Here is a 27243-nt window from a genome sequence, read left to right on the forward strand (position 1 = left end):
CTGGGATTCAGCACTCACACTGCTGCAGCCTGACTTCAGTCTCCACCCGGGGAACCGAAATCCTGCTTCAAGCCGCTGCAGGCCAAGGTCACCCGAGATCAGCTGTCTTGCTCTTACCCCGGCACCACACGCGACCACTGCCAGCCATCCTCAGGGCAGACAGGCGGCAGGGCCAATGTAGAAGCCCCACGTCCCTGCTGTGTTGACCGTCCCTGCACAAGTAGTCGGTGGCACGTGATTCCTACTGGCTGGGGAGCCAACGACATGAATCCACCCAAAACTGGGCTGTGGAACAAGAGGGCCCCTTGGAGCGTCCTGCTGGTCCACGGAGCCCCAGGCTTCAGTGTCTGTCACCTGCCCCGACTGTGTCACCACACACCCAGATCCGAGACCAGCTCCAGCTGATTCATAACTAAGCCTCACAAAGGCCAGGCCTCCTGCCAGCTGCTTCTCACACACAAGCTCTCCAGGACGCTGGTGACTCTGTGCTTTTTTTTTTTTTATGGATGTGCAGATGCAGTCTAGAAATGAAACTATGCCGGGCCCTAGTACACAGAAGGTCCTCAAACTAAGACTCCCCGAATTCCATATGCTCTTCTGATGCCCAGCTAAAGAAGGACAAATCCTCAATGAGCCCGACTATTTAAGGAGGTGGAAGGCCAACTGCAAGCATTTTTGCTCATTTTACTGCAAGTTTCTGTGACTTGGTGAGGAGGAGAAAACACTTAGGACAGAGCTTCAGGCAAGCCATGTTCTCCTAAGTCATGTGATGTTAACTCTTTAGACAAAAATCAACAGGATTATTAAGTTCAGAGCCTTCCCACTGTTTTTTGTATCTGTACAAATCAGAATCTTTTGAGATAACCTCCACTGATTCAGGATGACAAAGACACAAATCACCTGGATCAACGTGTTCCAGTTTTCTTTTTTCAACTTCCTATTAGAGACAGTGTCACTTGTTTAAAATGACCACGTGAACGGCATCGATTCACATTTTGCGAACACCCTCCGGTGACGGCCGCCTCCCGCCCGGACCGTACCTCGGGTTGCACCGTACCTCGGGTTGCGTGTCGTTATCCTGACTGTTGGCGTTCAGGTCCTCACTGGGCTGCGTGGTCTCAATACTGGGCGGGTTCAGAAACCGGCTCAGCTCCTGCTGTTGGCCCTCTCTCAGGCTGTGGATGATGCTGCAGGACTGCTGCTGTTTCTATGGAAATAGGATTGTTCTTTCAGGGACCAGGATGCCAGCCCAGCATCCCCCTGCCCGCACCGCTCAAATCTTATTTTCTTCTGTCTTCTTCAGAGGACCTGAATGCCTGGTGACCTCTTAAGAGCTTCCAAGTAAAGGTTCTTAACTGATTTCCCCGAGGAGTATCAGATTGCTTTAAAGGAGGACTTGGAGACTTAGGAATTGCCTTCCCATCCTGTTTTCATTTGCATAACAATTGGAATAGTTATGCTCACTGATACTACCTTGTGTTTTACTTTAAATAGAGTTTTTTTCCTTCTTTGAAAACATTTTTTTTAAATCGAAGTATGGTTGATTTGCAATGCTGTCTTAAGTTTCAGGTGTACAGCACAGCGATTCAGTTATACATATAGATACAAATATTCGTTTTCAGATTCTTTTCCTTTATAGGTTATTACATAATACTGAGTACAGTTCTCCGTGCTATACAGTATAACAGAAGTTTTAGATCATTAACGTGAGTTCCTATTTTTTTCCCTTCTTATCTTACACTGTGCTCACTAAGCCAATGTGGATCGCTCCTTTCCTCTAAATTGGAAGAGGCAGGAGACTTGGGTGGGTGAGTGAAACCCTTGCTTCGCTCTTGTCTTGGCTCTGGTTGGAGCAGGCCAATCCGGCAGCGGGCCAACCTGTCTTGGTGCACACTGAGGCCTGGACAGTCTGGGGTGAGTGGGCACTGCCCGTGCCCTGTCAGGGCCTGTGGGGGGCAGACGTGATCCCTGACCTAGCAGGGCTACGGTGGCCCAGCTGCTGCAGCTGCCTTGCTATTCGAGGTTGGACTGGCTCCTTGCTCTGGGGACCTTTTCTCCTCCAATAGATATGTTTCGAAGTTGGTGTTGTTCTGAGAAATAGGATAAAAAAATAAAATCTGTTATGGATAAATGTTTAGTGGTTAGTTTGATTTTTTTCCCCTGTATGTGAAGCATAGATCAAAACCACTCATAAAAGTAATAACCTAATAGAAGTGCCCACTGTAAACACAGTCTATGTCAACACAGTATATGTTCATGGATTTATGAGTTAGAGAGTCTTAAAGCTTATAGTTCAGGAAGCAGATCATAAACTCTGGGGAGAGGCGGTCTTTAATTAAAGATCAAACAACATTGTCAACAACATGTTGGTATTTTTAGGAGTAATTTAAAAGTAGTTTTGTAAATTCAGTTGCCATTCAGTATGTAGAGACTTCTGGCATTGTGAACACTCATGTTTCATAAATGGAGATCATAAATATTTTAATATCCATAAACTGCTTTTTCAACATTCATGCTAATTTATAAAAATGTGATTCAATGGAAATTTCTTATGGACTCTGCTCAAGAGGGTATGGCTGAAGGTGGACCAGAATTCAGGTTTGAATCATCGTAAGTGGATAAAGGTGACGTGGTTGTGGGCTCATAAGGTGATCACAGAAGGCTCCAGTGTAGGTACTGAAGGAGCTCTTGCCTTTTGACCCTCCTTCTCCTCCTTCTTTGGGAGGAGGAAGTAAAGCCTGATGGGCCCGGCTCACTCACGGCTCTGATGCGCTTTAAGCACTTCTTCAGCCACATGCGGATGGTCTGCTTGGCCACCTCCTCCTCGATGGTGTACTCCAGCTGCTCCCTTGCGAGCAGCTCCTCCAGCTGCAAACTCTTCCGGATGTCAACCGACCGGTAGGAAAGCATGCTGGTGGGGGAAACACGCAGTGATGAGCTCTGAGGTACCTGGCGTCTAGACTCTCAGAATCCAGACAGAACATCACTCCATCCAACCAATGTAACATTTGGACGCCAGCCCTGACCAGCTGGAGGGCTTGGGCTGGTTATGTCACCTCTCTGTCTCTCTTCCCTCATCTGTCACACGGGGAGAGTCATGAGACCTACCTTACTACGTGACGAAGTTCGCTAGTATTGGCAAGGTACTTACAACACTATAAGCGTTTGTGAAACAGAATGTCCAGGCTAGGCCCTGACCTACATTATCAGCTGCTTAAGACTCTGGAACTTTCCCTGTAGAAGGAAGGCTGCTCCTTCTATACTTTCTTCACATTCAGATCCAATTGGTGATGGTCAGTAGGCTTGGCTGTGGGTCGTGCATCCAATCCCCCCTGCCATTTCCCTCTCAATTTATCTCATTTGCCCCCTACATCTTCCTCATTCATGTTAGATGGGTGCAAAGCCAGGGTAGAATGTTCACTCCCATTTGGCCCTTGATACAATAGGCCCAGGCAGTGGCAAATGAAAGCAACACAGTTGACGTGCTGCACTGGGGCCCCTGGGCAATAAGGCACCTCATGCATCCAGGCTGAGGGGCTCAGAGCCAAAGGCACAGCGCCTTCTGGTGCTCCCTGGTGCAGCTGCGGTACCCAGGTTATTGCTCAGCCTCTGCCTGCCCCGAGCTTCGAGCTCAGAACCATCTGCTTAGTCCAGATCACAGCCTGGAGGCGCCTGAGGGGCCCTCCCCGTGCAGGTGCAGCCCTGGTACAATGACCTACTCTTGTTTGCTAAGGTTCTTCCCACCGTGGGGGAAGAAAGCACGTTTGCTCTTCCTCTCTTCTCTGCCTCATCAAGAATCTCATCATTGTTGAACAGTTGTCATCATATCCAGGGCTAGAGGGGTAGGGAGAGGCAAAGGACGCCACCATCAACTTCTCCTGGGTCCATGTCATCAGACACACCAGTGTGATCCAGAGAGGCTGTGTGTTAATTATTAGGGACAGTGATACGTCTATGCATCTGACTTTCAGCCTAAAAATATTTGTCACTAGGAGGGAAGATGGAGTGACATTCTGAGAGAGATGGCATCCTTTGCTGTTCATCGGTGTTTTCTGCCTCATCTTTTCCTGCCTTTTGGCTTGCCCCTGGAAGAAGTGAAGAGAGGGAGGTAAAATCGACAACCTGAGAGAACTACTCTCAGATCTTCCCTCTGTTCTGGTCTTTTTTCAAATTCCAGTCACAACGTATTTCTGTACGCCTGAATGCTCCTGAAATTTGTGACACAATACCCAACATTTAACTTGCCAGGTGTAGGCAACATGATGAAAATAGTTACTGGTGGCAGAGGAGGGTTCTTGACTTTTTCTGGGGCATGGATCCTTTGGCAGTGCAGCTAATGGGACATTTCTTAGAATAAGGTTTTAAATGCATTAAAAAATCTGCATTACAAAGGAAACCGGTTATATCGAAATACAGTTCTCAAATTATTTTCTTTGAAAAGGTGATGACGTAGCAACATAAGTGCTTCTGTATTATTACATTAAATAATAACATCTAGCTGAGGTCAAATGACTACTGTAACTCAGAACTGGTGAGTGTAACGGATATTTTAAGATATCAGACACACAGTAATGCGTGTGAAAATGTCTGTGATTTCTACTGGTGACAAAGATACAGGTATATCATTGAAGAAAATGCTGCATTTCAGTGAGTGATTAGTGAAAATAAAGATGTAATTGTTTCCCTTTCCAAGACCACGGACCTCTGAATTCTATCCATGGACTCCCGTTTAAGAAGCTGTTATGGGTTGCATTGTTTTCCCCTCAACAAAAGCTATGTTGGAGTCCTAACCTCCAGTACTTCAAAGTGTGATCTTATTTGGAAATAGGTCATTGCAGATGTAGTTAGTTAGGATAAGGCCACTGCTGGAGTAGGGTGGGTCCTTAATCCAATATGACTGGTGTCCTTATGAAAGGGGACATCTGGACACGGACACAGACACAGCCACACACAGAGGGAGCACGCCTTATGCAGATGAAGGCAGAGATGAGGGTGATGCTTCCACAAGCCAAGAAACACCAACAATGGCCAGCAAATCACCAGCAGCTGGGTGAGACCTGGATCAGATCTCCCCTCACAGCCCCAGAGGGAACCCAGCCTGCTGACACCTTGAATTCACTTCCAGCCTCCAGAACTGGGAGACTAAACCTGCTGTTTAAACCGCTCAGTGTATAATATTTTGTTAGAGCAATCCTAGTGAGTAATACAGAAGCCTCTCAGAGAGAAGAAAGGGCCAAGCCTCTGTGGGCCCCTTTGTCCCGTCTGGGTTCTCAGGAAATGGCTGGAAAATGGGGTTTGTCAACCAACCAGGGGCAACTGTCCCCGGGCGGGCCAGGCCGACTGTGGCCGGACCCGTGAGTGAGAAGGTCGGGGGCTGTGGCTCCCGCTTGACCACAGGGGCCTGAGGAACGGAGCAGGTGCCCGGCCCTCCTGGACCGCTTCCTTCCTGCGGAATGAGGGGCGGCCCGGCTTCCCTCCCCGGGCAGCGGAGACGCAGGACTGTGAACCGCGGTACCTGAGCACGTCATGGAAGGTGACATCACCGCCGTTGTGCAGCCTCTCCATCTCGTAGCACATGTGCTTGAACAGAAGCTTGTCCTTGTCCAGGTCCACCTCCAGCCTCCCCCGCAGAAGCCGCAGCAGGAACTTGACGCGGAAAGTCGGGATCACCCCCTGGGGACAGAGCACGGTCACTCGGAAACAGGCCACAGTGATTCGCTTGGGCTTCTGTCTTCACAGCAAAAGAGCCCACAGCCAGCTCTCAAAAGCTAACATAATCAGCACCCGCGCAAGGAAGCCTCTGGCCTCCCCGAGGCCGGGGGCCCCTGTGCACCCAGGGGAGCCCGGGATTAGGAGCCCAGCCCGTGGAGTTGCTGCCGGAGCATCTCTGGTTCTAGGGGGCGTCCCGCCGCCACGCGGGGGCGAGGAGGAAGCAGAGTGGACCCTCGGCCTCCCCGGGCCCAGCTCCTACTCTCCCCGCCTTCCTGTTGCCCGCTGCACTGCGTCAGCCCGTGTTCACCTGTTTCTCTAACACACATGCCAAGTGGGCCAGTAACGCACGTGGCGGAAAAAATGGGGCCGACACGTGTGTACGAGCCTCCACTTAGTCCAGATGCTGGGGACTTCTCACCACGGGCTCTGAGCTACCCTTCTAGGGAAAGACCACTCCTTTTCGGGGCTTCTCTGTTATTAGGACGATGACATCCAGCAGGACGGGGCTCCCAGCTCTGCCCTCTTGCTGGTCGGAGCAGATCCAGATTCCGAGGACCTAACACATGTCACCCCGTTCAGGGCAACAAAACCTACGGTGCCAGCCTGGCTGTGACTTTGAGTTAAGGAGTTGGGTGAGAGGCAGGGATGTTGGTAGCCTGTGAATTCCTGTCCGTTACGAACGTCTACACGTGTGAGCGGTGGTGTTGCCTTCCGTGTGTGTCGGTGGAAAGCAGGTTCCTGGCGGCGGCAGTTACGGAGACCTGAGTGGATCCAGGTGAGACAGAGACAGGGCCAGACAGGTGTCTGCACACGCAGGTCACTGTCTCGGAAGAAACCCCCCCAGGCCAGTGCCTGGGGGCCCCCAAGGAGAGAGGGAGCGAGCCCAGGGGCTGGAGAGAGTCCTGCATGGCGGTGCAGACCCCAGCGCTGGTCCAGGACCCCGTGTGCTCCGCCTCTGGCTCCCTGGCCTCTCTGTCTACCGTCGTGTCTTCCAGAAACTATTTTCAGATCTTCCCCCAGGTCTGCCCATGGCTGAACTTCCCTCGTTTGTCAGGTGTGACGTCAAATAACACGTCCTCAGCCAGGCCGTCAAGACCACCCCGCTAAAGCATCTGCCCCCCCCCAACCACTCTGTCCCGTGCCACCACCGTCTTCAGAGTGCTTATAACTTCCTGAAATGGTAATAATTATTACAATCATGATTGTTTCCCCCTTTATCGCTTGTCTCCCCACAATGGAACACAGGCTCTGTGGGCTTGGGGACCTTGCCGTCTCGTTCACTGTCACATCCCTGGTGCCTGGAACTGCGCCTGAAGGTGTGCTAGGAGAAGGGGGAGGGGGGCGAGGGGGAGGAGGAAGCATCTGCTCTGCCTAACTCTAGGAAATCTTGGGTAAGACGTATGATGAAAACGTCCAAACAATAAGTCCAAAATGATAACTTTCAGAAACCACTTAAATAACTCCTTTGCACTTCTAATCAGAATTGCTGTGTGAGAGCTGGGGTGCTCATGAATCTGTATCACACTGTCGCTTCGGTGATCTGAACTTCACCCCCCGCCCTGCCCTGAGCCCCAGCTGGTCTCTTCAGAGCTCCCTTGGTTTCCTTTCCTTGCCAGCCTTCTGCATGTCTGAAGGAGAGGACGTCTGGGGTTGGAAAGAACACGATGTCCCTCCCCCTCCCTGGCACATTGTTCTAAATTGTCAACGACAGCTTTCTGCAATTCAGCAGTGGCCTTTGCAAATTCAGTACATGTCCACTGAAAACAACAAAACCACTGAAACGTCTGCAGTACGGCAGTTGGGGTAGGGGTGAGGCATGAGACAATACCTCTCTTTTATCATCCACCATGTTCCATATGATTTGGAAGTGGCGAAGATCGTTGTAACTTAAAAGCTGGTCCTCCTCAGTGGAATAAAACAAGGAGAAATTCTCCACAATTATGGCTAAAAAAAAAAAAGAAAAGAAAAATGGGGATGTTAGACAATTATACTAATCTGTCATTTTTTCGGAAAAAGTACATCTATTATAAATCATGAATTTTATCACCTACATTATAAGCCAAATTATTAAAGGGCTTTTAGTATGGTTTCCAAGTTGGCATGTTTTACACTTGGACTGAGCTATTTATCCAGCTTCCACCTTTCCAAAACATTGAGGGTCATGAGCATAAACACGCATTCTGTGTCTAAAGATGCTCGTGCCAGCTGGCTTCAATTCTTAGTTGAGTTCCAGGGCAGTTTTTAAAGGTCAAATTGAGTTCTGGATGGTCCCACATCTGGGGGGACAGTGTGTATCTTTTGAAAAAATAAATGTGATATTTCAAGCCTGGAAAGGTAGCCTTCCCTGGTATTTGTCCAACTGAATCCATGAGAAGAGCTTTTGAAATTAATGATCATAATAAATAGAACAACTCTTGAAATTGCAGTCAACTGTCATTTACATGCCTTTCAAAGGTCTTTTCAGCTTCTGGACCGAGGGGCAACAATTTATAATTAATGCCATAAAACACCCACCCCAAGCAATCCAGGATAATTACTTGGAAGTAGTACATAATTATCTAATAACCTGAGTTTAAAGAGATTGAAAAATAATTCAGTGAACATCACTTACCTACAAGCAGATTTAGCATGATGTAGGCAATGATGACATAAAATGAACAGAAATACATAAGTGCCCCAGCGTAATTCCCACAGTCTGTTGCCCAGTATGTAAATTCATCTGGAGTACAAAAGGGGGGCTGGACCTGTGGGCCCATGGCGGGGAAGGGGGGGACAGGGGGAGAGCAGAGAAGATTACAAATTTCCGTTAACCGACTGTAGTTGTGAACATATTCCTAACGATATAAAATATAAGTAACTTCAAAGTGATCTTTCAAAGGCCCATACATTGAGTACCTCATCTGTGGCAAAAATCAAAAAGAATATTTCATTTATACTATGCTTTTGGTCTTGTAGAATCCCAAGTTCATTGCCATTTTAGAAGCACAATGAACACGAACTCCCTTCCTTCAAGAGACACTCTTTCTGCCACCTCCACTAGCCCCAAAGAGTAAGTAGTCACTGTGATGCAAAACGCAGAAAGTCAGAGAAAAAGGTGTTTAAAAAAAACTCTCTGACTTAAGTAATGGGTTAAAATTTAGGAAGATTTGCTATACACAGCAAATTCACATTCAAATTGTGTAAGGAAAAGCCAGTAATCCTCCTTCTTGGAGCATCATTATGGAATATCATTAAATGGCACAAGATTCAGGTTATCAAAAGCCTCCCCATTCTTCACTGGCCCAGTAAAACTCCAACACCTCTGAGAGACCTCCTGGTTTCTTTCAGTCAGAGAGACTAGTTCTTTCTTCTGCATTTCCATGGCATTCTGCTTGTTTTTATCTAGAATTTATTTAATTCTGCCTTGTATTATTTTTGATTTGGTAAATTCCATCCCCACTCATTCATGCATAAATTTCCTGAGCTCCTCCTATATGCTAGGTTTATGCCCAGTGTTGGGGACAGGCTGGTGAGCAGGACCCAGACCCCTTCCCTCTGCCATGAAGCTGACAGTCTAGAACCCTGCAGTCCAACATGGTAGTGGCTAACTCCAAGTGGCTATCTAAATCCAAATGTATGTTCATTAACATTCAATACAATTAAATACAGTTGAAAATTTGGTTCCTCAGTTGCACTAGTCACATTTCAGGTGCTCAATAACCAGGCATAGGTGGTGGCCACTGAATTGCCATCTTTGCAGAAATTTCTTTTAACAGTTGGTCCGGAGGGTGAGAGGGAGCTGAAATAAACCAATCAAGCTGATAACTCACTGCAGTTGTGCTACACACTACAAAGGAGAAATACAGAACACTGGGAGGACACGGAACCAGCAGCCTTAGCGTTGGGCAGGATTCCTGGGGGAACTGAGCTTTAAACGGAGACCTGAAGGATGATGAAGAATTAGGCTCTAGAAGTGAGGATAGCTGAGGGAGAGTATTGCTCAGAGCCTCTGACATAAACTCCTGGAGAATGCCTTGGAATCGCTCAAGACCGAGCACCTAGTACAGGGGCCAGTACAAACCAGGGGCTCAGTGAATATCTGCTGAATTAAGTCAGAGAAGTGGAACTCTCCTGTTTGTACTTGACTGCCAAAATGTCGAAGATGGGAGGAAAAGAATAATGCTCACATAATGCAAATTTGTTGAATGGAACTACAATAGCTCGAGTTGGGTTCACTGGAAATTTTCCCTGTATGTCCATGTATTGTAATGTAAAAGAATGCAATTTTATGGACTAAAGGGCCAGGATATGTGTTTTGTACACAGTCTAGATGCTACAAGGATGGTGCTGCCTATATTGTATCACCAAAGAGTTTTATCTGCTTCTAAGTCAAGGCATCGCGAGTGATGAGGAGACGTTTACCATGCAGTCATGCATAATCTTGTTCCAATCTTCTCCTGTGACAATTCGGAACAGTACGGTAATAGCTTTGCCAGCTGAAGAAAAGTTTGCATGCCTAATTTAAGGAAAAAAAACCAGAATGTGAGTAATATGGTTTGTCATGTAAGGGTTGTCACCACCAAAACACGTGGATTTTAGAGCTAATGTGATTGCTAAGTTACCATTTCCAAGGGTTACACCCTCTTATTTGTTTCTTATTTATACTTGCCTCCAAGTATAGCTATCTCAATAGTCCAACCCTAGCATGGTGCCGGCAATTTATTGCCATTCATCTTGAATGACTGAGAAAGCAAGCTTTGACAATTAGAAGTGATTCCTTCTTTTATGTGGATTATGCTATAAAAGATGGGGCCACCATATATCAAATAAGTGATCTCTGCAACAAGACACGTTTGTATTTAACTTTTTGTGTAAGGACTTAAAAAAAAAACCCTCAGAAATGGTTCCACAAAATTTAAGACAATCTTTGAAAAATGCTTTCCACATATAACCATTTGGGGGTCCTAACTTCCCATGTTTTGCTTAAAAAAAACAAAGCCATCTCAAAATTGTTTAATTAAAAAAAACAATGTATCATTCCTGGCAGTATGTGGATAGAAGAATTGCTGGAATTCACCAGGATATTAGAAGTGGTTATTCCTGCATGGTGGTGGAATTATGGATTCTTTTTTGTTTTCTTTTTTTTTTTTTTTTTGCGGTACACGGGCCTCTCACTGCTATGGCCTCTCCCGTTGCGGAGCACAGGCTCCGGACGCGCAGGCTCAGCGGCCATGGCTCACGGGCCCAGACGCTCCACGGCATGTGGGATCTTCCTGGACAGGGGCACGAACCCGTGTCCCCTTCATCAGCAGGCGGACTCTCAACCACTGCGCCACCAGGGGAGCCCCTGTTTTATTTCTGAATTTTCTAATTTTCTAACAGTAAGCATGCATACTGTTTCAATGAGAAAAATGTCATTTAAAATTTGGCCATTTTATTTTGTTTTAATTTCCAAATGATTGCTTCCCCCTCCCCATCTTTGTCTAAAAAGCATGCAGATATGTATCCATGATTTCATTACTAAAAACGTTTGCTTAATATTTGAATAGAAAGATAAATAGGGCTTCCCGGGTGGCGCAGTGGTTGAGAGCCCGCCTGCCAATGCAGGGGACACGGGTTCGTGCCCCGGTCTGGGAAGATCCCACACGCCGCAGAGCGGCTGGGCCCGTGAGCCATGGCTGCTGAGCCTGCGCGTCCGGAGCCTGTGCTCTGCAACGGGAGAGGCCACAACAGTGAGAGGCCCATGTACTGCAAAAAAAAAAAAAAAAAAAAGAAAGATAAATATATACCAACCTGTTAATGTTCTCTCCATATTTCACAGTACCAAATAAGACGACTCCAGCAAAAGCATAGCACAGCAGCAGTATGAACATCCCCACTATGATAAAGAAGCTCTTATACATGCTGACGACCACTGTCAGCAGGAGCATCTTCAGTGTCACCTGTATGGAGGTGAGGGTGGGGGCGGGGGTGGGAAAAGAGGAGGAGGGAGGGGACATTCACCTCGTCAAGCCATGGTGAACCCGGAAAGTAAGTAACATTTAAGCAGTCTGGCACAAAAGTGATTCTCAAGGATATCACTTGAAAGTTGCTTCCTATCTGGTATTAAATTTGAATATTATTAAAGACCATTAGACATAGAGAAATTCTGCTCATATTTCAAACTTCAGCCTCTTTAGCCAAATTAATAAAAGTTCCACCACAATATTTTAAGCCTTCTATTTTTCTCTTCTCTTCCTCCCTAATTCTTTATTATACAGGCTGTACATTTTTGGCCAATAGCAAGCAGACCCAGGATTCTTCCACAAACAGACAATCATAAAAACAAAACTAAACGATGGTAAAATACCAAATAACCATCAAATATTTACCATACTGATTATGTGGATATATGGACTCTACATGAAATGTAGTAACAAAAAAGAAAACAGTGCTGTAAAAAATGAAAAATATATGTGGAATGTATTGAACATTAACAAAGAACATCAATAAATCTGGAATCATAGGATCATGAATATTTGTTAAGATTATTCTTCTTTGCAGTAAAATTATTTAACTTTATTAAAAATAAAAACAATAAAAATAAAGAAGCATTTAGAAAGACCATTAGTCTTTGCTTTTGTGCCTGACATGTCATCTCTAGTTGATGATTGAGTTCACTTAGCAAATGAGAAGAATAACTAAAACAACACAAATGTCAGGAAACGAGTCACAAGACAATTAAGCTACCGATTCATTTGATTATTTGCTCATTTTGACTTATGATGTCTAGGAATTTGTTAACTCCACCCCTGGAGACCCAGAAGGGCAGCTAAAGTCAGTTAGTCATCACTCCTTTCTTCAGTGTACGCGTGACCTATGACAGCATCTTCACAATGTACTTACATGCTTCCCGCAGATAGAGAAAAACCGGAAGACAATCACACACGCGCCCATCATGTAGGTGTATGCGTTCTGAAATTTAAACAGAGGAGAGCCTCTTGTAATTTGCACGAAAAATCGTGTTACAGTTCCATTTTTCATTTTAAGTCTTCTGTGAAGTCTACTGAATAATGAGTTTAATAAAATGTGAAAATTCCTCTAAGAAATGTATCTTAAAAAGGTGCTGAAAAGGTCACTGCCAAAACTCATGAATAAATATTAGCTATAAAATCAAATCTTAAATGAAACTTTCGTCTCTGTTTTGCTCAGCTGAATTCTGTATTTTAAAACTTATTTTACACAAAATAGTGACCAGGTCCTTTGAGGAGCGAGAAAACCCTAGGATAACAATGCAAGTGAAGAAGTCGAGGGAGACAGGAGATAAAAGAATCCTGGCTTCCTTTGACAACCAGAGGGGGTGCTGGTGTTGGAAAAGATTGCCGGGGGTCAGTTTCAGCTTCCTTCTCTCTGAGGGAAGCTGAAGCTGGCCACATGCACATTTGTCTGAGCTGATTTCAGAGAAGTCCTCCCTCAGAAACACATCCAGCTCTTCCTTCAAGTGTGTGACTGGCAGCAAGAGATGACTCAGTAATATCCCTTGTGTGGTTACCAAGGGGGAAAGGGAGGTGGTAGGAGGAATTGGGAAATTGGGATTGATACATATACCCTATTGATACTATATATAAAATAGATATCTAATGAGAATCTACTGTAGAGCACAGGGAACTCTACTTAATGCACTGTGGTGACCTAAATGGGAAGGAAATCCAAAAAAGAGGGGATATATGTATATGTATAGCTGATCCATTTTGCTGTGCAATAGAAACTAACACAGTATTGTAAAGCAACTATACTCCAATAAAAATTAATTAAAAAAAAAAAGATGACTTGGTGTGCTCTATGACTAAGAAAGCTTCATCTGAGAACAAAGACCCCACCGGCTACAAGTGCAATAACGACAGTGGCATTAAGCTGATGCCCAGGTGTGATTATTCCTCCGGAGCCTTGCTTAGTCAAATGACAACAGTCACAGATGGCCTCCAGGAAGGGAAGATCCTTGGTGAGGTGCAAAGAAATGAATGTGTCTGCACAGAAGCATCTTTGGATGGGAACAAGGACTGCGTCTTCTTTCACAGCAGTCCACTGCAAAATAGAGTGGAGAAGGAATGACCTTCCAGGACCACAGGTTCTTGGTGAAGAGAGCAGAAGCAGTCAGGCAAAGAGGCAAGCTGGCCTTCCGGGTATGTGATATCCTCTCTGGGGACACCCAGAATTAGGAAGTTTACTCATTCTCCTGTTTGGACCAAATAGCTTTTGGCTACAATTTGTCTAGAAAAAGATACAAACATGGGCTTTGCTGCTCCTCCTTTCCACGTTAGCTCAAAGCCTATTGTAGATACCATCTCTCTTTGCATTCTGGAAGGGACGACATCCCACAGCTTCTGAGATGATGACTTAATCCTTTACCTGGACTACAAGCTCCTGAGAGGTCTGACACCTTCTTACCCAATCAGATCTTGTACCACGTTCCCCTCGTTCCTTCTACTCCAGCCATACTGTCTATCCTCCTGAACCCTCCCATCATAGGGACAGCTGCCTGGAATGTTCTCCTCTCACCCTACAGACTGATCCCAGGGGATCCCTCAGGGATGCCTTCCAGGATCTCTCTGATGAAGCCATCGTGCACTCTCCTGTGTCATCACAGGGACACGTGTTTCTCCATTTCCCTCACCATAGCTGTAATTCTCACTGACCTGGGGGCATTTGATGAATACCGATCTAACATTCCAGGCTGTGAGGTACATGAGAGCAGTGACTGTCTTTGTTTTTGCCCATTACATTCTTCTCAATTGCTGGCATGGTGACGTGCAGCTTTTTAGTGCTCTGGATCATTTGTCGTTTAAGGAAATGAATTGGGCTGACAACTGTTTTAAGGACACTCAGTATCTTCCTGAGCACAGCAATTTCATCCTAAAGCAAAGCCTCTGTGGTGTGTAAAGGGGTTCTCTGTGTCAGTGTAACCGAGCAGGACCCTATGGGGCCTTCCCGTAACAGAACCTCCTGCCCCCCCAGCCCATGTCCTCTGCCTAACTCCTGTCTGTAGAAAAACTTTAGCCAAAGAATAAATTTAATTGGAGAAGTGAGAAAACGCAGAAGCAAAGAAAAGTAGTCAAATAAGACGAAGTAATAATATTTTAGCCATTAAACAAAGTCAAGGACCTTTAGTTCCTCCTCAAGGGCTATAAATAATATTCAGGTCACTGTATGACCAATTTCAAGATGATTGTCAGAGCTGACTGTGCTGTTCTGCACATAGCCCCCTCCCTCAACCTAGACAACCCTGAAACTCCCCTTTAAAAGCTCTCGCCCCCTGGTTGGCAGTGGTGAGCTGGTTCTTCGGGACATGGGTCCACCTTCTCCCCAGACTGCTGGCCTCCTGACTAAAGCAACCTTTCCTTTCCTACCAACACTTGTATCTCGAGTATTGGCTTTTATTTGGCACCCATTTGGCAGCCAACATGGTGTTGGAACCCATGACCTTGAGATTAAGAGTCTCATGCTTTACTGACTGAGCTGGCCAGGGTCAGTAACATTAGGGATTATTTTCCTGCATGACTCTAACACTGGAGAGGATGGGATACTGGACAGAAGAGCAGGGCAAAGTAATCCCACCCATTTACTTTTGGGTGGGATCAAGGAAGACTAGAGAAGAAAGTAGTTATAATAATGTGTTATGGGGGTGGTGGTGGGATGAACTGGGAGGTTGGGATTGACATGTACACACTAATATGTATAAAATAGATAACTAATAAGAACCTGCTGTATATAAAAAAATAATGTGTTATGGGCTTGTATAATCTTTACAGTTAGAAGAAGTTCACATACTTGACCTTCATAATGTGCATATGGACTAGGTAAATTATGAAAATATATTCCCAGTTCAGAGCAGGGAACAAAAGATCACTGAAGACAAATAACTTGATTGAAGTGCTGGATTAGGAACCAGGTCTTCTGGACCTGTGTTGTCCACCATGGCAGCCACATGTGGTCAGTGAGCATTTGGAATGTGGCCAGTCTAAATTAAGATGTGCTGTCAATGTGAAATAGGCACTCAAAGATTGAATACCAAAGAAAGGATGGAGCCTCACTCCTTCATAATTTTTACATTTCTGACATGTTGAAATGATAATATTTTGGAAATGGTAGGTTAATAATGTATTATTAAATTAATGTCATCTCTTTCTTTTTTTATATCTTTTTTATATTTTACATGTGGCTCCCAGAAAATTTAAAATAGCATCCAGGCCACATTTTATTTCTATCGGACAACACAGCTCATGACCACAATCAAGTACACCTAGGGTGTAGAGTCTGAGCTGAATGGAGGGTGGGGAGGCTGAATGCATTTTAGGCAAGAACAGTGAGAACTCAGGTGTTGAGATGGGGAAGGATGGCTTTCGAGAAATGGCAGCCAGGTGTCTGGGAGACAATAAGGCAGCAAAGTATCAGAGAATCATACTGTGAAACCCTAATTATAATGTAGTGGCATGGAAGCTACACTTCCACTCAGAGAACTGGGTTCAGGTCCTCTGATTCTGGCTTGTGTGTGAACTTAGGCAGGTCTCTTCATCTCTCGGTTTCCATCTCTTTCTCTGTCTCTCTCTCTGTCTCTCTTGTTTTTTATCCTTTGAGAAAATGAGGGTTAAACCAGAGGATCTTGAAGGAACTTCTCTTTCTGGCTTGCAGGCTCTAGGACTTTGAGGGTTCAGCTTTTGTCTATGTGAAGAGTTCGAGTGTGTGCACACGTACACATGTATGTGTGTGTGCGTGTGGGTGCAAGCATGTCCGAGGGTCCGTCATGGTCAAGGCTGAATTTTAGGGAGGTTAACCTGACCCTTGAGAGTAGGCTGACCTGGAGTGAGATGAGACTGGAAACAGGGTTACCTGAACTGAAATTACCAAGTAAAATAAACTTTAGTGATGCACTTACCAGGAGGGCAAAGTGAAGTACCACCCAGACAACGCCGAGTGAGGTCACCAGAAGATCGTACCTATTTCTTCTGCTTTGCCAGAAGCCGGCAGGTGACATCGCTATGATCTTCATTGTAACCTGGGGAAAAACAATGAAGACAGTGAACTGAGGCTGAGTGTTCAGCATATATTTAAATGTACTAACCTGAGGCACATTATTTTTTTAAAGGATGTAGAAACCAAAGAGAAGAATTTATTACTGATGTGTCTGTGTATATATGTAAATCTATATTCTCCACACTCTTTTCTCCTTTTTTTTACGACTAGTTCTGATAGCAAGATGTTTTTCTTCCTCAAGTAGAAGACCATAGATTTTGGGAAACATCAACCGGTACAGGGTAAAATAAAAATCTGCTTGCATTTCCAAGAAGATTGCACTGGAAAGCAATGTGATGTGGACCACGTATTAAAATAATCTTGTCTGGGCCAACTCCCTCTGCCACCACATTGTAATTTGAGTCCCTGAATTACAGTGGTTCGTGCCGTTTGCTGTAAATATTTGAACTGACATAACTAGACAGGCCAACATTCAGATACAACATCAACAGCAGTTAGTAATTCTTGCAGTTGGAAAAAATAGAAATATAAAGTGAAGTCTTTGTTCAAGCGAAGCAGAACAGCCTGAAAAGGAAATATACTAAGAGCATTCTGTTCCCCAAAGAGGACTTCAAAAGCAACGGAACGCAGAGGTGAAAGGAAGTGCCATTGAAGAAGGACTTTGTTTTGCTTTAGAATGTGCACTGCAGCCCCCAGCACCAGTTGACTCATTACTGTACCTCTAGAACAAAGATGAACGTGAAAACGACCGACATGGTTGCCAAAGGAACAGTCACTGGGTCCTCGACATCCCACTGTAAGAGAAACAGCACACAGCTCTGTGCCTGCATTCCATCTACACAGAAAGACTTTCCCCTCTTCCACCCATCTGAACACGATCGTGAATTTAAATTTTTTATAAATGTAGACTGTGAGTGGACATGGCTGCTTGCAATATTCTTGGACCCACCAATGAATAAAAAATTCATGCCCAGAGTGTTAGGGTGAAATAAAGTACCTTGACGGACAGCAACACTGACTGGGCCAGGACGAGTAATGCAATTGTCCTCTTAAAAAATGGATGCTGGGTTATGTCATACATCTTAGCTCTAAAACCATCATTATCTGAAAAGAAAGGTTTAGGCAAGGGCATTTTAGACATCGGTCACATTTACGTTCTTGCCTTTCATTTTCTTTAATGCTCGTCTTAAAACCCATTACATTTTTTTTTCTCCTACAGTTCAATCTACTGTGAAGTGTCTTGCAGGAATGGCTGGGTCAATATTTAAAACGACGGTGCATGACACTGCATTGGAAGGAGACTCGCATCATTCAATTTCTGTCAGTTTAATACATTTCACTCATATGTTTAAAAGGCAAGCACAAATATATTTATTCAACAATTCATTTTTTCATTAAGGCTTATCCTGAGAGCACTGAAGCATGGCCTTTGGGTGGTTGATTTTAATAGCCTATGGAGAGATCTGTAGTTTGGAGCCTGTTTTTATATTAACTTCTGCACAATTGCCTAGTGGCCTCATGATGATTATTTTAATTGAAATCTTGGACTCCTGGGGAATCATGAACACTAGTGCCCAACATGAATAAAATCAGAGCATCTTTGATACCCGGGCGAGGTGGCAGATGAAGAGGCTGTGCTATCTTCAGGCGGCTCTTCAAATCTTCCCATCTTCTCTGATCTACAGTCAGCAGAGCCGTCCCCTTAATAAACAAAGGAAAACAGAGAAAGACCTTTTGTCATGTGCTCCACACCAAGGACATCGCAAATGGGCTGCTGACACAAACAAGACTAACGTGGGTTTAAAACAAAGATATTCTTCCTATACCATGGTGGTTCGATAAACAGGGTCAGAATTCTCAAACGTGGTCTTCAGAGAAGTTCCAGAAAAGAGGGCCGGGGGTTCAGAGAAGATTCAGCAGCCTTCAGTTGGCATCTTTGAACATGTATATAATATTCAGGTTTGGGAAAATCTAAGGAAGGTTTTCTGTATGATTAGATTTTCTAAAAGAGATACTCTAACAGTGGTTAGTTTCCTTTCATAGAAAAAGCTGCAGCAAAATGATAGCTTATCAATGCTGCTGCTTCTGGTTAAGGCTATTGTGTCTTTTTAGAAATCATTCTGTTACATGCAATCGTGAAACTATTTTTAAGTGGTATGAGGTCAGAGAATTGCATATTTAAGAAATTTGTGCTGTGACAATCAGTTAAATGAGATCAGATATTCTTTGTTATACAATAGAGCACATCATTAAAATGCACTTGAATATATTACATTACATTTCATTACATTATATTACAAAGGCAGAAATATAATTTAAGAAACTGGGAAAAAAGACACCTCCCCTCTCCCATCCTGCCTTTCCTGACACAGAGCTAACTATCTTTCAGGGGTACATCCTCCTATGTTTTCAGACTTCTGCTGCTTATGTATATATAAATATATAAGAATGTGTTTGTTTTTAATTTTATACATTTCTGTAATGGTATCCAACATGTGGGAATTTACGCAGCTTGTTTTTTACTATTTTTTTTTTGGCCGTGCCCCGCAGCTTGCAGTATTTTAGTTCCTCGACCGGGGATCGAACCGAGACCCCTGCAGTGGAAGCACAGATTCCTAACCACTGGACCGCCAGGGAAGTCCCCAGTTTGTTTTTATCTTCATTGAAAATTACATTTTCCATACAACTAGATACTAGATCTGATTTAGTTTAGTTTAGTTTAGTTTAACTGATCACATAGTATCCCACTGTACAAATATGTCAGAAGTTATCATTTTAGGTTTGTGGACTATAAACGATGCTGCAATAAACCCACAGGTACCGTCTTATGGTAAACATCTTGCTCTGTGGTAAACCTCTAGGAAAGGAACTGCTGGGGTCTAGGAGTTTACACATTTCCACACTTACCAGAGATTTCCAAGGTGCTATCCAAAGAGCAATAACCAAGAAAATTGGTTTCATTCTACAAGTGTTCCTATTTCCTTATATTCTTGCCAATACTTGACTTTATCAGACATTTTAATTTGGTCATTTGATGGGTGTGAAATGTATCTGATTTAGTTTTAATATTAATGAGATGAAACATTTTCAATGTGTATACAAGGTGATTCCTGTGTGTTCCTTTGTGAATTGCCTGTTCATATTCTTTGCTCATTTTTGTATTTGGATATTTACTTTTTGATGTTTTGTAGAAATTCTTAATATATTTTGGATACTAATATTTTGTCAGTTATGTGAGTTGTAAGTATTTTCTCTTAGTCTTAGCTTGCTTTTTTAAAAATTTTGCTTAGTGTGTCTATTATCATCCAGAAACTTTTCCTTTTAATGTAATCTGACTTATAAATTGTTTTCTTTATGGATTTCACTTTGTGGTTAATGTCAAGAACTCTACAACTACTCCAGGGTCAAAAACACATTCTCTATGGTTTAAAAATGGTTTAAAGTTTGCTTTTCATAGCTGGTTCTTTCATTCATCTGGAATTTACTCTCGAGTATGCTGTAAGGTAGAAATGTCAGTTTAACTTCTGAGATCTAGACAATCAATTAATTATCCCAGCACCACTGTGGATGGTCTCATCCTCTCCACTGACTTGTGCTACTTCTGCTTCATATACACATGGGTCCCTCCTAGGTCTTTCTGTTCTATTCTGTGAGCCTAACTTTCTATCCCTGTAACAATGATGGCACTATTATACTTACCATAGCTTGTTTTTCCACATTTTTGTTCATGCTTACCCCTGTAAGAGTCTTATCAATCTAATTTATTTCAACAAACCGGTTTTTCTCACTCTTGAGCTTTTCTATAAGTTACTTTGTTTTCTGTATCACTAATTTTCTGTTCTTTTATCTTTGTTATTTTCTTCCTCCCATTTTCTTCTATTTCACTTTGTTGCTCTGATTATAATTTATTGATTTGTGTATTTGGCATGTTAATCACCACTATTTGATTCTTCTCTAACATATACACTTAAAAGTTACAAATTTCCATCTAATTACTGATGTATCTATACCTTTTGAGTTTTTTTTTTTTTTCTTTTTGTGGTACACGGGCCTCTCACTGTTGTGGCCTCTCCTGTTGCGGGACACAGGCTCTGGACGCGCAGGCTCAGCGGCCATGGCTCACGGGCCCAGCCGCTCCATGGCATGTGGGATCTTCCCGGACCGGGGCATGAACCCGTGTCCCCTGCATCGGCAGGCAGACTCTCAACCACTGCACCACCAGGGAAGCCCTACCTTGTGAGTTTTAATGTGATTTTTATAAATGATTTATCTAAATGCTTTGTGATTTTCTATTCTGATTTCTTCTATAACTCAAAAATTATTTAGAATGCTGTCTTAATATTTCCAAATTATGGGGAATTTTTTGCTATGTTTAAAAATTGTGATAGAGAACATGTTGTGTACATTATCAATTCTTTGGTAATTATTGTTTTATGACTTTGTAGATGATACATTTTGTACTTGATACATTTTGTACTTGAAAGTAATACATAGTCTCAAATTGTCAGAGTCAGAGGCCTTTATATGTCCATTGGACCAAATGTTTTCATTGTGTCAAATCTAACATGTTCATTTTGTTCTGATTTATGAGGTTCCTAGAGAAATACATTACTATCTATCTTTCATTGGATTTTGGATTTGCTAGCTTTTTAAAATAATTTGGTTAAATATTGCTTTGTGGGCTTCCCTGGTGGCACAGTGGTTGAGAGTCCGCCTGCCGATGCAGGGGACACGGGTTCGTGCCCCGGTCTGGGAAGATCCCACATGCCGCGGAGCGGCTGGGCCCGTGAGCCATGGCCACTGAGCCTGCGCATCTGGAGCCTGTGCTCCGCAATGGGAGAGGCCACAACAGTGAGAGGCCCGCATACCGCAAAAAAAAAAAAAAAAAAAAAAAAAAAAAAAATATATATATATATATATATATATATATATATATATATATATATTGCTTTGTACATTTTGAGATTCAGGAATTCTATATTCTTGTGGTCATTAGTTTCTTTTGTCATTATTTAATTACACTGTTTATTCCTAATAATGAATTTTGTTTTAAATTAATTTTTTCTATATTAATAATGCTAAACCACTGTTTCTCAGTAACTGCAAACAAATACTTTTCTCTGAACATAGAGACATGAGTATCATTCCTTTACTAAACAAATCTAGATATTTTAGAAGGTTGAACTCTGAAAGGATCCAAAAGAATAATAAGCATGGTGGTATCATCTGACCATTAATATATGAAAACCTCTGAAAGTTTATTATTGTGAAATTAAGTTTATTAATCAAGCATATTATCTTATAGTAGGGAAATTAAAAAATATGTATTACTGGCATAGACTTTGAACTTTTTAAACAGGCTTCCATTTTCTAGGGAAGACATAATTTTGCATAATTCTGAATTGTGAAAACATTGCCTCCAAAGCTTACCTATTGTCCATATCTTTAGATCTCTCTATTGCCTGTATATTTGGAAATCTATTTATATACCTTGGGAATGACCATTACAATGTGAGCTCCATGAGGGTAGAAATCTTCATATGTTTAGTTTTTAGTTTATGTATTTAGTTCCTTATGTCCTCAGGGTCAAGAGCGTCTGGCACCTAGTAAGCGCTCAAAGAAATATGTTGAATGAGTGAATAAAAAAATGAATAAATATGTGTTATATAGGATGTAGCTCATGCACGAAAAACTTGCCGAAAAAAATCTTTCCTAAAAGGTTCACATAATTTAGAAATTTATATCTCCAGTGAACTGGTCATGTTTTTAATGTCTGTTACACAATTTCTTCCACTCTTCTGCTTTCCCTAAGCACCCTTTTGAGCTAACATCCACACTCCCCTTTCTCAGGCCAAGAGGCCTCTTTCCTCCTTCCGAACAGGACTACCACCAGTATTGTAAGCTGACCTCCTGTTATTCTTATTTCAGCCATTCCTCTAAGTTCGAGAGCTGCAATTAATTATGCACCTGCCTTCCGTTATGGGACGTTTTATGTTGTTTCATTTATGCTGCTGAATTGTGAGCTACCTTAGGACTGAGCTCGTCTGAAATCAGATCTGCTCAGAGGGCCTGGGAAGGTGTTCTGAGCAAGCAGTACCTAGACTCTGCTAACTGACTGATTAGCTTCAGCCCGCGATCTGCAATTCCCAGTGTCTGCTCCATGGCATGGCTCAAAGGTATCTAAAAAGACCCATCTTCCTCTTTCCGTGTGGTATTAAATTGAACACACTGTTGGGCTTAAAGGAACTCGTTTATGAATATGTTAAAGTAAAACAGGGGGCTGGGCAATATGATCTCTATTTTTCTTTCTTTCTCTAAATTCCATGTTTCTGTGAGTTGGAGTAGTGTTGCGGCCCAAAGAGGGGGATTTTCAACTCGAACCCTTTGAAAGGCAGAACCAAGTGACATCCTCATTAGGCACACATCAAAGGTGGCAATTGGCTGAGTAGCTGGTACCACACACTTGGAGCCTGGGGGGACGTGGATGAGACAGTCCCGTGTGCAGCTACACAAACCAAAGGGCCCGGCTATGAGTGGCGTGCAGCAGCACGGTGCAATGCAGGCAAATCTAGCTTTAGTTCAATGCAGCGCATCGGGCGACATTTTTATACCCTTGAATGGCAGTAATGGGCACCACTTCTGAATCCTGGCCCGTTTCCACTCCTTATAAGCCCCACACCATGATTTTACCTCTGTAGTCTGCTTTTCCTTCAACTGTGCATTTCAGGGTTGTGAGAATAGAGAGATGAGCGTGTAAAACCTCAGTGCATGATTCCAGAGGAAGGCTGACCCTCACCCAACAGAGGGCATCTCAGCCACGTCCAGAAGACCGACATCGAAAGTTTCTCCCGAGCTCTCTTTTTGACAGGAAACTACACTTGCTGTTTTCTATTTGTGAGCTCTTACACTGATCATTAGAGCTGTTATGAACTCGGCATGCTTCCCGAATTCATAGAGTATGCAAAGTTTTTATGCGAAATTAGAAAAATCTTTTTATCCTATGAATTAGGATTTTACAATTTCTACCGCAACCCTCACCTCCATCCCATCAAAATTCTGAGATCACCTACTGAGTTACACAGAAGCATCCAATTTACACTTAGTGAAAAGCATATTACCTGCAATCAGTGCATCGGTTTCGGCTACTGTATTTTATTTATTTATTTATTTATTTTGCGGTACACGGGCCTCTCACTGTTGTGGCCTCTCCTGTTGTGGAGCACAGGCTCCGGACGCGCAGGCTCAGTGGCCATGGCTCACGGGCCCAGGCGCTCCGCGGCATGTGGGTTCCTCCCGGACTGGGGCATGAACCCGTGTCCCCTGCATCGGCAGGCGGACTCTCAACCGCCGCTCCACCAGGGAAGCCCAGCTACTGTATTTTAATAACTTGCCGCACATTCTTTCAATTTCAACAATAGGAGATGCGCTTTTTGGTCCTCGGCAAATTAATGACACCATTACCCAAAGAGGAAATTTAGCAAGAGAACTGTGCTCTGAAATAATGTGCCTGAAAGGCAGCAATGAGGTAGCTTGTAAAATAGTTATAGAGATTATTTACACCGGTCACTTTACAGTTTAATGCGACTTCACGCCGTGTGTGGAAAAGGGAACTCAAAATGAGCAGCTAGGAAAGAATAAACGCCGTGGAATTCAAACCAAGAATTCTTACCTTGTTTTCATTGAAATTAGCAATAACTACTCCAACAAAAAGGGTCAGTCCAATCATGCAACCCAGGAATACAAAAACATGAATATAGATTCCATGCATCTGTATAAATGAAAAATACGGTTATTCATCAAAGCCAACGAAAGCAGCTGTGGTAACATTCAAAGGATTCCAGTGCATGCTTACCGGACCCACGCGATGAATAATAACATCCCTCACTTCCACCCAGCCTTTCAAGGAGAGAACTTCAAACAATGCCAGCATAGCATTGCCCACATTGTCGAAATTAAAGTTCCGAGGATTCGCCCTGCAAGTCAGAAAGAGGAATGTTCCGTGGAATTCCAGTGAGAAGCACCCTAAGGCAATATCTATAACTCTTTCCAATCTTGGGTGCAAAGTATAGGTGGCACTTGTTTGCTAACTCATACGAATGCATCAATGTGTTAGAATTTATTAATTATGCAGTTAATTATTAGGCAATGATGGGGTGTTCTCAATCGAAAACAATAAAATGCTATGTCCCTCGACTTGTAGCTCCAGAGGTTCTGCAATGTTTCTGTCTGGTCTTGATTAGTATACCGAGGACTTTCTGGTTAGAACTTGTGCAGGAGATTCTTACAAAAGGGGCCTTGGAGTTTGGATGTGAATTTTGAAATGGTTTTACATTAGAAAACCTTCCTAAAGGCATGAATTACAAATCCTGGTGTTAGTACAGAAAGTGTAAAATGAGTAGAATTTGGCCACTTTATTTAATTCTGTGTCATCATGTGAGCAGCATGCTGTGACCTAGTGATGCTTTAGAGGCTCCTGAGGTGACACATACCCTATGTGTCTCCAGATCACCCCCTCCCAGGTGGGTGTTTTTCTCTCATTAACTCCAAATGTTCTCAGCAGATACTTCTTGTAGACCCCAGTGTATAGCGTGCTGTCTACCGCACAGTTAACTCCTGAGTTCTAAAACATTTTGGACCCTCTATTTTTAGGGGGTCAGGGGATGTCTCATTTCTTATTTTTCTGACATGTGTATACTTTTTTCTTTCCACTAATATCTTTCTACTACACTGCATCTCCCCTAGTCATTACAGGTCTTAGCTAACATATTTGTTAACAGAAGAAGATTTCAGTGTTTTTTTTTTTAATCCCCCTTTTCTGAGGCTATTTTAAATAATTAAAAGATTTAGACAACCACATGCTGGAAAATCATGACTATCACCACATTTCCTGAGTTTGATGACCTGAGCTCAGGATTATTGACTAGAGTAGGCCTACTGAAGCCTAGCTGAATTTTATATATATATATATATATATATTTTTTTAACTGAATTATATTTTGATAATTTTTTTTTCTTGCTAGCACATTTATCAAAAGTTAACCTTCACAGGAGGCAACATTCTAGCGGGATTCCGGTTTAGTATTTTTCTACCACCTTTTATGGTTTTTAAAACTAGAGACTATCATGAGATATACTTTTATAAGTTTTCTTTTTTTAATACTAAATATGTGGGAATCTAATAAGAAAACATAAAACTGAGACTGACTTGTTTTTTAAAGGTTTAAAGCTGATTGGTAGAAATGTTTTCTATATAGTAAAAAAGCCCCACTCAGAGATTAATATTTAGGGATTCTGATTTATATTTTTTTAAGTATGAAAGACAAGCATATTCTCTTGGATTTTTCCAACAATCTTTCCTTTTGGGGGTTTCAATTAAATTTAATATATTTTATAGCAGACAGACTCTGTAAGGATTCTACAGATGCCGCAATTTTCTTGAATAAGGATTATTTTTAAACCAAGTGAGTCAGCTCTCAGATCTGATGTTGAACTTTCTTACCCATCCACTTTCTTTATGTAAAAGTGCTTTTTTTTAAGCTGAATTTGCAGCAACCCAAACTATTCTCATGTTCCACATCCTTTAGAAGTTAGAATATGTTAAAATACACTTTCAGGCTAAAGCAAGAAAAGTAAAATGGAGAATCATAGACTTAAATTGCTGGAAGAATATACCACATTAAAAGTCTCAGTTTTAATCATATTGGATATGTTTATGCTTTGTTCATGATACTAAAATTGGAAAGTTTGAAGCTTTACCAATAACTACAGAGGACTTCAACAAATCCCAAACACAATCCATTATTGTCATTTTTCCTGTTGTCCTCCCTTGATCTGGAAGGCTATTTAAATATTATCTTTTCTGGTTAATTTTTAAAAGATTACAATCTTGTCTATCCAATTCAGAAAAATGAAGAATCAGTTCTGACCTCACAATCTGAGTTTTCTACCTCCCAGTGACAAGTGCTCCAGGGGCCCCAGGTCATGATAAGGAGAGCTGCTTCTCCTCTGGGAAGATGGGGGTGCCATGGAGGAGAGGAATCTAGCCTCTGCCCTGGGATGTGGAAATGCAGGGGATGACATGGTCCAAAATGGTACCCTGTATCTTACACAGCTCTGCCATCTAAAGAAATCAGAAACACTAGTACTTTCTGGAATGCAGACTGCTTTTTGCCTCACGCTTTGGTCATAGCAATTTGAGTTTCCACAGCCTGCAACAATCTTACCTCTGCCTCGCCCCTCACTCTCACCTGCCCGTGGCTCCTCCCCCTTTCACCTGCCTAATTCCTATTCACCCTTCAAGAGTTAACTGTGTGTCTTCTCCTCTAGGTCCTTCTCCATGGTCCAGTCATGGTTTGGATTAGGAGCCTCTCTCCTGCGAGTACCACTGAACCCTTTGCCTCTCCGTACCCTAGCATCAGAGGCTGATACATCACGGAGCAAAAGAAACTTAAAGGTAAGCCTCAGGGCCCCTCCCTGACACAGGTCCCTTCCAAGACTCAGGAAGGGGCCCAGGAGTGAGTTCACATAGTCATATGTTCCTGT

The 27243-nt window shown here is 43.0% G+C and overlaps 1 protein-coding gene across 2 annotated transcripts in view; it reads right to left on the minus strand.

Moving 5' to 3' along the window:
• Positions 1 to 27243, minus strand: part of NALCN (sodium leak channel, non-selective) — a 263906-nt gene that overhangs the window by 6539 nt on the left and 230124 nt on the right. For both annotated transcript variants that reach the window (XM_060079639.1, XM_060079640.1), the window contains 14 exons: positions 24554 to 24674; positions 24371 to 24469; positions 18309 to 18402; positions 17699 to 17805; positions 17421 to 17495; positions 16604 to 16723; positions 12577 to 12645; positions 11485 to 11633; positions 10114 to 10207; positions 8324 to 8456; positions 7541 to 7656; positions 5516 to 5673; positions 2761 to 2911; positions 1058 to 1207 (listed from right to left, as the gene is read on the minus strand). In XM_060079639.1, the coding sequence (XP_059935622.1) occupies positions 1058 to 1207; positions 2761 to 2911; positions 5516 to 5673; positions 7541 to 7656; positions 8324 to 8456; positions 10114 to 10207; positions 11485 to 11633; positions 12577 to 12645; positions 16604 to 16723; positions 17421 to 17495; positions 17699 to 17805; positions 18309 to 18402; positions 24371 to 24469; positions 24554 to 24674 (1636 nt within the window). The remainder of the gene's footprint in view (positions 1 to 1057; positions 1208 to 2760; positions 2912 to 5515; positions 5674 to 7540; positions 7657 to 8323; positions 8457 to 10113; positions 10208 to 11484; positions 11634 to 12576; positions 12646 to 16603; positions 16724 to 17420; positions 17496 to 17698; positions 17806 to 18308; positions 18403 to 24370; positions 24470 to 24553; positions 24675 to 27243) is intronic.

This window comes from Mesoplodon densirostris, chromosome 17 (assembly GCF_025265405.1).
Source record: "Mesoplodon densirostris isolate mMesDen1 chromosome 17, mMesDen1 primary haplotype, whole genome shotgun sequence".
Taxonomy (NCBI): domain Eukaryota; kingdom Metazoa; phylum Chordata; class Mammalia; order Artiodactyla; family Ziphiidae; genus Mesoplodon; species Mesoplodon densirostris.